This window comes from Salvia splendens, chromosome 3 (genome assembly GCF_004379255.2).
Source record: "Salvia splendens isolate huo1 chromosome 3, SspV2, whole genome shotgun sequence".
Taxonomy (NCBI): domain Eukaryota; kingdom Viridiplantae; phylum Streptophyta; class Magnoliopsida; order Lamiales; family Lamiaceae; genus Salvia; species Salvia splendens.
Window position 1 is genome coordinate 19,715,058 of NC_056034.1, and position 11,499 is coordinate 19,726,556.

At 40.8% G+C, this 11,499-nt stretch overlaps 1 protein-coding gene across 1 annotated transcript; it reads right to left on the reverse strand.

The window, feature by feature from the left end:
* Nucleotides 1-806: 806 nt before the first annotated feature.
* LOC121796710 lies at nucleotides 807-1,715 on the reverse strand. The gene has a single exon (XM_042195503.1). The coding sequence runs from the start codon at nucleotides 1,713-1,715 to the stop codon at nucleotides 807-809; it is 909 nt and encodes a 302-aa protein (XP_042051437.1).
* Between the last annotated feature and the right edge of the window lie 9,784 nt (nucleotides 1,716-11,499).

The window sequence follows — 11,499 nt, forward strand, 5'->3', positions numbered from 1 at the left end:
CAACAGAGCATTCATCATCTCTTTAAGTGTTCGATTTTTTCGTTCAGCAACTCCATTTGAGTGGGGAGAATATGGAGCCGTTGTTTGGTGAATTATACCACTTGTATGACATAATTCTGCAAACGGGGCTACATACTCACCACCTCTATCACTTCGAACACACTTAATTCGACAATTAAGTTGATTTTCGGCTTCATTTTTGAAGTCTTTAAACGCTTCAATTGCCTCATCTTTACTTCTTAATAAGTAAAGGTAACAATACCTTGTGCAATCATCTATAAAAGTGATGAAGTACTTTTTACCACCTCTAGTTTGTACAAATTTTAAATCACATACGTTTGTATGGATTAACTCTAGAGGTTTTGTGTTCCGTTCTACCGAGCTAAACGGTAGCTTGGTCATTTTTGCTTCAACACAGACTTCACATTTCTTTTGTGAGTTAAACTCATGAACTTTTAGTAAGTCAAGATTCACTAATCTTTTTATAGCATTTAGATTTACATGTCCTAATCTACAATGCCATAAATCAGACCACTCAAGCAAGTAAGAAGAAGAAACATTCTTATTATCATTCACTTGATTCGGTACACGACCCTTGGCCATTACATTGAGTTTGAACAAACCATTGGAAAGATAACATTTTCCAAGGAAAGTACCAAACTTGGACAAAACAAACTTGTCATAATCAAACACTAGCTTAAAGCCATGACTAACAAGCAAACTACCAGAAACAAGATTTTTACGGATGTCTGGGACATGCAGCACATTCTTCAGCTTCAGCTCACGACCAGATGTCATTAAAAGCTTCACTTACCCATGCCAATGACTTCAGACGAGTCTTGGTTGCCCATGTGGAGCTTCTTCCCTTCGACTTGCTTGTAGGTCGAAAATTGGCTACGATTAGAGCACACATGCACAGTAGCTCCGGTGTCAACAAACCAAGCCTTCGGATTGTCAATGTGGTTCACTTCAGAAACCACAGCAGCCGGATCATCATCGTTGAAATCTCTCTCGACCATTTGAGCACTCTTCTTGAATTTCATCTTCTTTGGCTTTCGGCAGTCCTTCGCCATGTGACCCGGCTTATCACAGTTGAAGCAGTTGCCTTCAAACTTTCGGCCAACAGTTGCCTTCCACGGATGAAGCTTCTCGATCATTGAAGAAACAATGAACTGGTCTGGTAGGGCCATCCCTTCAGCTTGGACATCGTGGACTATGATTTGCAACTCTTCAGCTTGCGCTACCACTGAACGAGAGTCCACCATCTCATAGTCCAAAAATTTTGCGACTACATATTTCTTTGTACCGGCGTTCTCGACGCGATACTTCTTGTCAAGAGCCTCCCACAACACTTTGGAGGTTTTAGCCCCGGCAAAGATAGAATAGAGACTATCCTCTAAGCCGTTCAAGATATAATTCTTGCACAAGAAATCTCCTTGATGCCAAACATCATAGGCAGCTCGAACATTAAAGTCCGTCTCTTCCTTAGGTACAGTTGGAGCATCCTCCTTGAGGAAGTTGGCAACACCCAACGTAGTTAGGTAGAACAACATCTTTTGTTGCCAACGTTTGAATTCTGAGCCCTTAAATTTTTCAGGCTTCTCAGCTTGAGCCATGACCCTTGAGGTCGAAACAGGTGCCAACATTGAGGTGTTAGTGGCAGCAGAAGACGATCCAATGGTGTTGTTTCCATTCCCTCCAGCTTCGGTCGACATGATTTCAGCAAGAGTATAATATTTCGTCTTGCAATTTTTGGAAATATTGCAGCCTTTTAAACGGGCAAACTCTTGTTATTACAATAGAACCAAAAACTGGAAGGTAAGTAAAACAAAGTAAATACAATAAAAGGAACAAGATGCAAACTGTATTCTTCTTCAAGTCGAGTTGAGGTGACCCTCTCTCCGCAAGACGAAATACGCCCCGGCTAGTGCTCACGGATTGGCGTAATGTCCCCAAAGATGAAACGACTTTTCTCCTATCGAGTTGAAGCACCTCAAACTCGTAGGCTCCGGCGAACTTTAATTGGAGGCGAGAACCGAGCAATGCGATGCTCCTAAGATGCGAGCTAGAATGCTTGAGCTAGAGAGAAGAGAGAATGATTGTTGGTTGTGTGTTCTCATCTCCCAAAACTCCATCTATTTATAGGATATGTGAGCCTACATGAAGAGTCATGGCATTAAGGCATCACATAATGCATTTGGAGAAGAAAGGCCAAAGGCCTAGCCTTTTCAAATTTTACACGTTTTCAACACCATCAAATCAAGCCCAAAAAAGCAAATGAGCACCCAGGAAAAACTCATTCCTTCAGAAAAACTAAACCAAGGCCAAGGAGCAAAAAAAGAACAGCACAAAAAGACCTCCGTCGGATACTATACCTTAATCACTTATTCAATACCTCTTTGTAGCTCCATCCGTTTTATAGTAGTTGGGGTGTTTTTTTTTATCACGCAATTTAAGAAAAATTGTATTAAATGAGTTAAGTAAATGATGAACAAAATAAGAAATGAAAAATGTAGAGAGACGAAGAGAGAATACGGTAAGAGAGAGTAAAATAAGAATATGTTGATTTTTACTAAAAAAGGAAATGACCCTATTATTATGGAACGTATCAAAATAGAAAAATGACTTTACTGTGGAAAGGAGGGAGTAGATCTTTTAGTATATATACACTTTTATTGATTAAAATATGGCCGAATAGTAGGTATTAAAAAGAATTTGTAGTAAAAAATAGATAGAATGACGGAAAAACTGAATTTGGGGTCCTACCGTCCTATAGAAGTTAAAGTCCCTAATATTAGGACAGCATGGGAAAATAGAGTGATGAACATGAAATAAAATATTTCTTGGTATAAAGTACTCTTTCCCCGTTCCATAGTAGATGAGACATTTCTTTTCGACACGAAAATTAAGAAAAATGTGTAATATATTAAATAAAAAGATAGTAATAAAGTATGAGAGAGGAAAAAGTAGAGATAAGAAAGTAAGAGAAGGAAAAGTAAGTGTGAAGAAATGTGTTGACTTTTACTAAAAAAGAAAATGACTCCACTACTATGGAACGTACCAAAATAACAAAATGACTCTATTACTATGGAACAGAGAGAGTAGATGGTAATGGATTGTCACTAAAATGAGCAGCTAATGAAGTGACTGAATTTGATTCAATAATCTATGATTTTAATCTGAATTCCTGCATTACTAGTATAAGAGGGAGAGAGAATGCATAAACAATGGCAGGCCAATTCTCCTTTAGCAAAGTGGAGTATAAAAGTGTATGAATATGGGTAGCAAATTGTGTGGATGAATCGTTATCAGGTTGATCTGAGAACAATCTAACCCAATAAGGTCTAATCCGAACCCGACCGGTTAAAAAAATTGTAAACCTAAACATGAACACGACCCGCACCCGATATAAACCCGTTAACGACACGATAACGACCGAACCTGATATTATATGATTAAACTTTATTTTCAAACTAATTTACACATTTAAAATTCATTTTATACTATTTAAACATGATTTGCAATAAATTAAAATAAAACATATTTTTGATATAATAATAAAAATAATATGAAGGAGTATTTCTTAATGGGCTATCCGTATCCAACCCGAACCCAATCCAAAATTATTGGTATCTTAACGGGTCAATCCAATAAAGACATGAGCCTAATAAGGTGAAAGAATATAACCTCGCATCATCTGGATCGTTCGATCGCGATGGGATAGATCGACGGCCACGATTTAAACGCAACAGTTATGTTGAAGTGGTTGCAGCTTCGAGTTGAAGCTGTTACGGATGGAGCAGCTCGAGCACTCGCATATAAAAGGCATGCGTGACAGAGAGCGTGAGCTAACACAAAAAACAAGAAACAACTCTCGTGCATCAAATCACTCGCTTGATTAGCTTTGAAGATAGAAAGTGAGATTAGAAGTGTGTGTGTGGATATAGAGGGTTTTGTAATCGGTATTCTTGTAACCTTCCATTGTTCATAAATAAATCATCTCCTTCCTCGCCCGTGGACGTAGATCGAAAGATCGAACCACGTAAACCCGGTTGTGTTCTTCGCATATTGTTCATATTCTTGATCGGTCGTCATCCCCAACAAGTGGCGCCGTCTGTGGGAATACGAGGAGATCCAAATCGACGTGATCATCGATGGCGACAACGAGGTACGAAGCAGAGAAGTTCTCGGGGAAGAATGATTTTGGTCTGTGGCAGATCAAGATGAGAGCTCTGTTGATTCAACAGGGGCTCGATGAAGCGATCACTCCGATCGATCCGAAGGGTAAAGAAAAGGAAGATCTCGACGAGAAAGGTGTGAAGAAGAAGGCTGAGATTGCCAAGAAAGCGCACAACGCCATTGTTCTCAACCTCACCGATAAGGTATTGCGCGAGGTTGCGAAGGAGACCACCGCACTCGGGGTGTGGACGAAGCTGGAAAGCCTGTACATGACCAAATCCTTGGCCAACCGTTTATATATGAAGCAGCGGTTGTTTTCATACAAAATCCTTGAGGATCGGCCCTTTGCGGAGTAGATAGATGATTTTAGCAAGAATCTTGATGATTTGGAGAATGTGGACGACCCAATGAAGAATGAAGATAAGGCCATTTTACTCTTGAATGCTCTACCTAAGTCGTATCAACATCTCAAGGATGCGATGTTGTTTGGGAGAAATGCAGAATCTGGCATCACGTATGAAGAAGTTCAGTGTGCTCTCCGATCAAAGGAACTGGAGAAGAACTCCTCCACACCAAATGAAACAAGCAGTAGCCAAGCCTTGAACGTAAAGAATTTCAAGGGGAAGAAGAAGAAATGGCAAGGTGCTCTTAAAACTTCTCAGCAAAAGCAATCTGATGGAGTAGCAAAGGAGACAAGGAGTTGCCACTACTGTAAGAAGCCGGGACACCTCAAGAAAGACTGTTTTTCTTGGAAGAAAAAACAGAATGAAGGTGCTCAAAATCAGGCTGACTTGGCATTGGAAGGGGAACCAGCTCAGGTGATGAATGTCATAGGAAGAGAGATTGAGAGAGCATGGATAATGGACTCGGGATGCAGTTTTCACATAAGTTCTTGCAGGGAATGGTTTGAGAATTTCCTTGAAGCCACTGGGTCAGTAATGCTTGGTAATGATCAAGTATGTGCAGTCAAGGGAATTGGAGATATCAGACTGAGAACAACCAATGGAGCAGTCAAGATTATCACCCAAGTCAGGTACATTCCCAGCATTAAGAGAAACCTCATATCTGTTGGGATTCTAGAATCAAAAGGTTTCAAAATCACTTCAGAGAATGGACAAATGGTGGTTTCATAGGATGGGAAAGATGTGATGAAAGCCAAGAGAAAGAACAGTTTGTATTATTTGGAGGCTGAAACCGTGGTAGGGTCTCTAAATATAGCAGAGAAAGCTGGTTTTGACAGATGGCATAGAAGGCTTGGACACATTGGTGAGACTGGTCTGAAAGAGTTGATCAGAAAAGGTGTGATCCAGGTCGATGATTCTCCAAGATCAGGCATATGTGAGCATTGTGTGCTCGGTAAGAGCAAGAAATTACCATATGAGGCAGGCATCCATTCATCCAAGGAAATATTGGACTATGCTCATGCAGATTTGTGGGGACCTGCTACACCACCATCTGTAGGCGGAGGAAAGTATTTCCTATCCATTATTGATGACTATTCGAGGAAAGTAAGAGTGTTTATATTAAAAGAAAAATCCCAGGCTTTTGAGAAATTCAAGGAATGGATTGAAGAAGTAAGGCTCAAAACTGGTAAAACATTGAAGTGTCTGCGAACTGACAATGGTCTTCAGTTCTTGTCCACTGAGTTTGAGGATTTCTGCAAGAAAAATGGAATCACTCGACATAGAACTGTCCCAGCCAACCCACAACAAAATGGGGTGGCTGAGAGGATGAATAGGAGTCTCCTGGAGAGGGTCAGATGTATGATCTTATCCTCTTGTCTTCCCAAGAATTTCTGGGGGGAGGCAGTGTCTACAACAGCTATTCTGATTAATAATTCACCCTCATCTGCAATTGGGAATGACATACCAAACAAAAGATGGTATGGTAGAGACATCAGCTACAGAACATTCAAGATTTTTGGTTGTAGAGCATATGCTCATTGCAAACAAGGTAAGCTTAATGCTAGAGCTTTGAGATGTGTGTTGGTTGGTTACCAGCATGGGGTAAAGGGATATAGACTATGGTGTACGGAGAAGGGAAATCAAAAGATAATCATCAGCCGGGATGTGGTTTTTGATGAAGAGACAATGCCTTTTCTGGGTGACCATGGATCTGCAGGCTCTGATCAGACAGCTGATGCGACTGAAGCTTCTAGAAGAGGAAGTGGTGTAGTGTTATCCGATGCAGGTGGAGTTTCTTGTGAGGATTTGGTCACTGATGAAGATGACTCAGATGTAGGTGGAGCTGCTGAACCAAATGGTGATGATTCTCAAGTTTCTGGTTCAGGAACAGCACTGGGAAATGGCAGTGGATACATGCTTGCTAGGGATAGAGCAAGAAGGGAAGTCAGGAAACCTACAAGATTCAGTGACTATGAGATGAGTTTTTTTGCACTTTGTGTAGCAGAGGTCATTGAGCATGCAGAACTATCCAGTTATGCAGAAGCCATCAAGAGCAAAGAAAGCAAAGAATGGCTTAAGGCTATGAAGGATGAGTTTGACAGTCTAATGAAGAATTGGACTTGGGAATTGGTGGGAAATCCCATGACTCAGAAAGTGATCAGTTGCAAATAGATATACAAAAAAAAGATTGAGGTGGGGGAGACTGAGAGCATCAGATTTAAAGCAAGGCTTGTGGCAAGAGGATTCACTCAAGAAGAGGGAGTAGATTTCAATGAGGTGTTCTCACCTGTTGTTAAGCACACTTCAATCCGAATTTTGCTGGCCCTGGTCGCAAAAAATGGATGGGTCTTACATCAACTTGATGTCAAGACAGCTTTTCTACATGGAGATTTAAAGGAGACTATCTACATGCACCAACCGGATGGCTTTGAAGTACCGGGATCTGAGGGTATGGTGTGTCTGCTAAAGAAAAGCTTATATGGTCTAAAGCAAAGCAGCAGACAATGGTATCTTAAGTTCGATGAGCATATCACCACCATGGGATTCAGGAAATCAGAATATGATAGCTGTGTGTTCATAAAAGAGAAAGATGGATATGCAGTTGCTTTCTTACTTCTTTATGTGGACGACATGTTAGTGGCAGCTGCAACTGACACTGAAGTGAAGGTTGTGAAGTCAGAATTGGAGGCAAGGTTTGATATGAAGGATCTGGGAGAGGCTAGGAGAATACTTGGAATGGATATAGCAAGGAACAAACAGAAAAGGGAATTGAGGTTGGTCCAGTCAGACTATATCCAGAAGCTCTTGCTGAGATATCAAATGAATGAGGCAAAAGCAGTAAGTACTCCTCTAGCGGCTCACTTCAGGCTCAGTATGGACCAGAGACCGAAGAGTAATGATGATAGAAGGGAGTTGAGCAAGATTCCTTATGCCAACATTATTGGCAGCATCGTGTACTCTATGCTGTGCACCAGACCCGATTTGGCACATGCCATAAGTGCCACTAGTTGATTCATGTCTGATCACGGGAGAGAGCATTGGAGTGCACTGAAATGGTTGCTTAGATATCTCAAAGGTGCTGCGAAGTATGGTTTGGTTTACAGAGCAGAGAAGGATCAACATGAGGGAGCACTTGTTGGTTTCTGTGACTCAGATTTTGCATCAAACCGAGACAATAGAAGATCCCAAACTGGATTTGTCTTCAATTTATATGGGACAGCTGTCAGTTGGAAATCAGGGCTACAACATGTGGTGGCTTTGTCTACAACGGAGGCGGAATATATTGCCATCACTGAAGCGGTAAAGGAAGCAAAATGGTTGAAAGGGATCCTTGGGGATTTTGGTGAACACCAAGACACTGTGAGTATATTTTGTGATAGCAGCAGTGCTTTGGCTCTTGCAAAACATCAAGTATTTCATGAAAGAAGTAAGCATATAGACGTCAAGCTACACTTCGTAAGGGATGAAGTACAAAAGGGTGTGATAAAGATGGTGAAGGTGTCGACTGACCACAACGCAGCAGACATGTTAACAAAATCGTTGCCAACTCAGAAATTCAAGTATTGTCTGGAGTTGGTGGGCTTGCAAGAATGCTGAAGCAAAAGGATCAGGCAGGGAAGGAGGTGAAGGTTGATGACGAACTTAAGGTGGAGATTGAAAGAATATAACCTCGCATCATCTGGATCGTTCGATCGCGATGGGATAGATCGACGGCCACGATTTAAACGCAACAGTTATGTTGAAGTGGTTGCATCTTCGAGTTGAAGCTGTTACGGATGGAGCAGCTCGAGCACTCGCATATAAAAGGCATGCGTGACAGAGAGTGTGAGCTAACACAAAAACAAGAAACAACTCTCGTGCATCAAATCACTCGCTTGATTAGCTTTGAAGATAGAAAGTGATATTAGAAGTGTGTGTGTGGATATAGAGGGTTTTGTAATCGGTATTCTTGTAACCTTCCATTGTTCATAAATAAATCATCTCCTTCCTCGCCCGTGGACGTAGATCGAAAGATCGAACCACGTAAACCCGGTTGTGTTCTTCGCATATTGTTCATATTCTTGATCGGTCGCCATCCCCAACATAAGGCTTGACTCAAACTTAATAATTTGCATAGATTCATGTCAGACTATCGTGTCATGTCAAAAATTAACAACCCTAATATGCATATGCAGGTTGTTGATGCTCTAATTCCTAAGGCTATGAATTCCTAACGCTAAGATCCTTCTAACTTTGTTGATGCTCTAATTCCTAAGGCTAAAATCCTTCTAACTTACATGCTTTACACCTCCTCCACAGCTCAAGTGCTAGACACTTTATACTTCTTTCATTCAACCCCAATTAATTTCATGCCGAATATTTCAATAAATAGAAATTAAAGAGACTAATAATATATAAAAATCTTTTTATTTCCTCACTTATTACATAATTACATAAATAAATAAATAAAACCTTTTTATTTACCTAATTTTAATGTATATATAATTTATAAACTACTACGTAGTATAATTATTTGCAACAGCCGTCGTCACTATTAATTAGGAGTAGTTTTTAATCGACTGGGCTATTGAAGTGGGACAAGTTGGATCGTGTCTTCGTGTGCTTACAGGGAAAACTATGCAAGTGCTTGGTCAAGACACCACGCTTCTTAAATCCGCTGGATCACTAGGTCCAGGAACTCAAGGAACACATAGTGTTTTTGTCGTTGGACACACTCGACTCCCCTTCAAAAATTAAATCCCTCAACCCGAATACTATGGATTAGTATAGGGAAGTGGGGTCGATCCCACGAAGATGGAGTCGTGAAGTAGTGCTTAGAGACTCTGGAAACAAGCGGCTGCTGCCACGCAAAAGGGTTGAGGTTTAAACTACCACTAGACCTAGGCACGGAAATTAAATGCTAGACCTAGGACACAGAACACTTATAAAAATCAGACATCAACGCCGAAAGAAACAATTACTCACTAGACCGTGTAAATGACTGACTAAATATGACTAGGCAGAGAGAATTAAAAAGTGGGGACCATGACATTCAAATAAGGTAAGTACGGAAAAAGCTGCAACTAACAAGCTCATGCAATTTCCTAACCAACTCAGACGCGTAAATGAAGAAAACAGAGCATATAGAAATCGGGACGCCGAAAACTTGCTACGAATCGGAAGTACGTCAGATCTACATAAACTAGGCGAAATGAAATGAAAACACGTAGGCTAGGCATAAAATTAAATCAACACGGCTCAGATTCACGTCGAATGCTTAATCCACTCCGGATCCAAGCCATCCGAACTCAACACCCAGCAAAATCAACTCCATAATTCCGATTCTCACAGATCTGCTCAGATCAACTCCAAATCCCAACAATCACAGACAGCCTTACAACATCAGCAAGTTAAAACCCGATTCATCTACAAACAAACTCCATTCTCCCAGATCCAACCACGAACCTGCAATAATCCAGAAAACAACCTCGAAAACAACCAACTCCAACAATCCAACTCAGAATTCAAGTAAACATAATCAACAAACAAAGATCAACACAATCGGCATAAGCTAAAATGAAACTTGCATAAAAACAGAGAAATATCCAGAAAACAAAGAGGTCCGAGCTTCGAACAGCGAAGCTAGGCGAATTCAGCAGAAACGAAAATGGAAAATAAATTGTTTCTTCGCCCTAAAGAAGGACGGTGTTACGACCAGATCGAAATGTATGAAAACTAGAGGTGAACCCCAAGTACGCCCTGAATCTCCCCACGAAAGAACCCAAGTGTGTGAAAAGTGAACTAAGCTACAAGCTGTTCTCGAGGTCTCCAACCGAGAAGATCCCTCCAGCGTGCATGCTTCTCCCTTTTATAGACGCGGACATAACCTTCTAGAGTCTTCGTAGAAATCTCTATTCTACCCTTCAACTCCGAGGCTTCCTCCGTCGAGCAATTTTCCGCATAATGTCCACTCTTTCGCCTTCTTCCTAGGTCCACGCAACTGTCTCCCTCCTTTGCTCGACCTGGCGAAAATCTTCACACACCTGGCTTAAAACATGTGTTAGACCCAGAAATTTCACGAATTAAAGCCCTAGACCTATGCATGAAATTAGCCTTATCAAACTGCTCACACTTAAACCATGCTTGTCCTCAAGTATAAAAGACAAGAAAATGAAATAAGGCAAATTTCAATGCACGGTTCCCAAGAACGACTCTACAAACAAGATCTAACGAAAACAAAAACCTAGACCTAGAAAACTTACAGACTCGGAAAATAAAATAACACACAAAGAACACAAAACACAACAAATAAACATGCACTAGTTTCAACTTCAAGGCGACTGTCCCCAAAAGTTTAAGTTCTCTCGGATCGTCTACAGTCTCCAAATCCTCCTTCTTCCTTCGTCAACCCAAACTGTTCGTCAGTTTGTCAAGAAACCTATGGATTCCCTAGCGGTTAGGTTCGCTCGATCACTCATTCCTCACCAGGGATGTTAGGATAAAAAACGCTCCAGAGTTAAAGTTACACCACTGATGCGTTGGGTTATGAGAGTTTCTCCTTTTTATCATCTCCTCTTTTTTCCTGGGTCAGGCAAATATTTCCTGGGTCAGGTAATTTTTACTTCCTGCCCTTAGATAATTAAGCTTCTTTTTTCCTCTTTTTATTTTCTCCCTGGACTTCGTCCAGCTTATACCTCCTTTTTTTACTTTTTTTTTTCTGTTTTACTTTTCTCCTCCTCTGGACTTCGTCCAGCTTATACAACCAGTTCTGGACTTCGTCCAGCTTATACCACCAGTTCTGGACTTTGTCCAGCTTATTCCTTCATAACCCACTTTTTCTCCTTTATACTCTACTCCATAAGCATCAAGTGGTTGTCCATTTGTTACAAGTTAGCTCAAAGTGTTTAGGCTTATAACTCACTTTATAGTAGGGCTG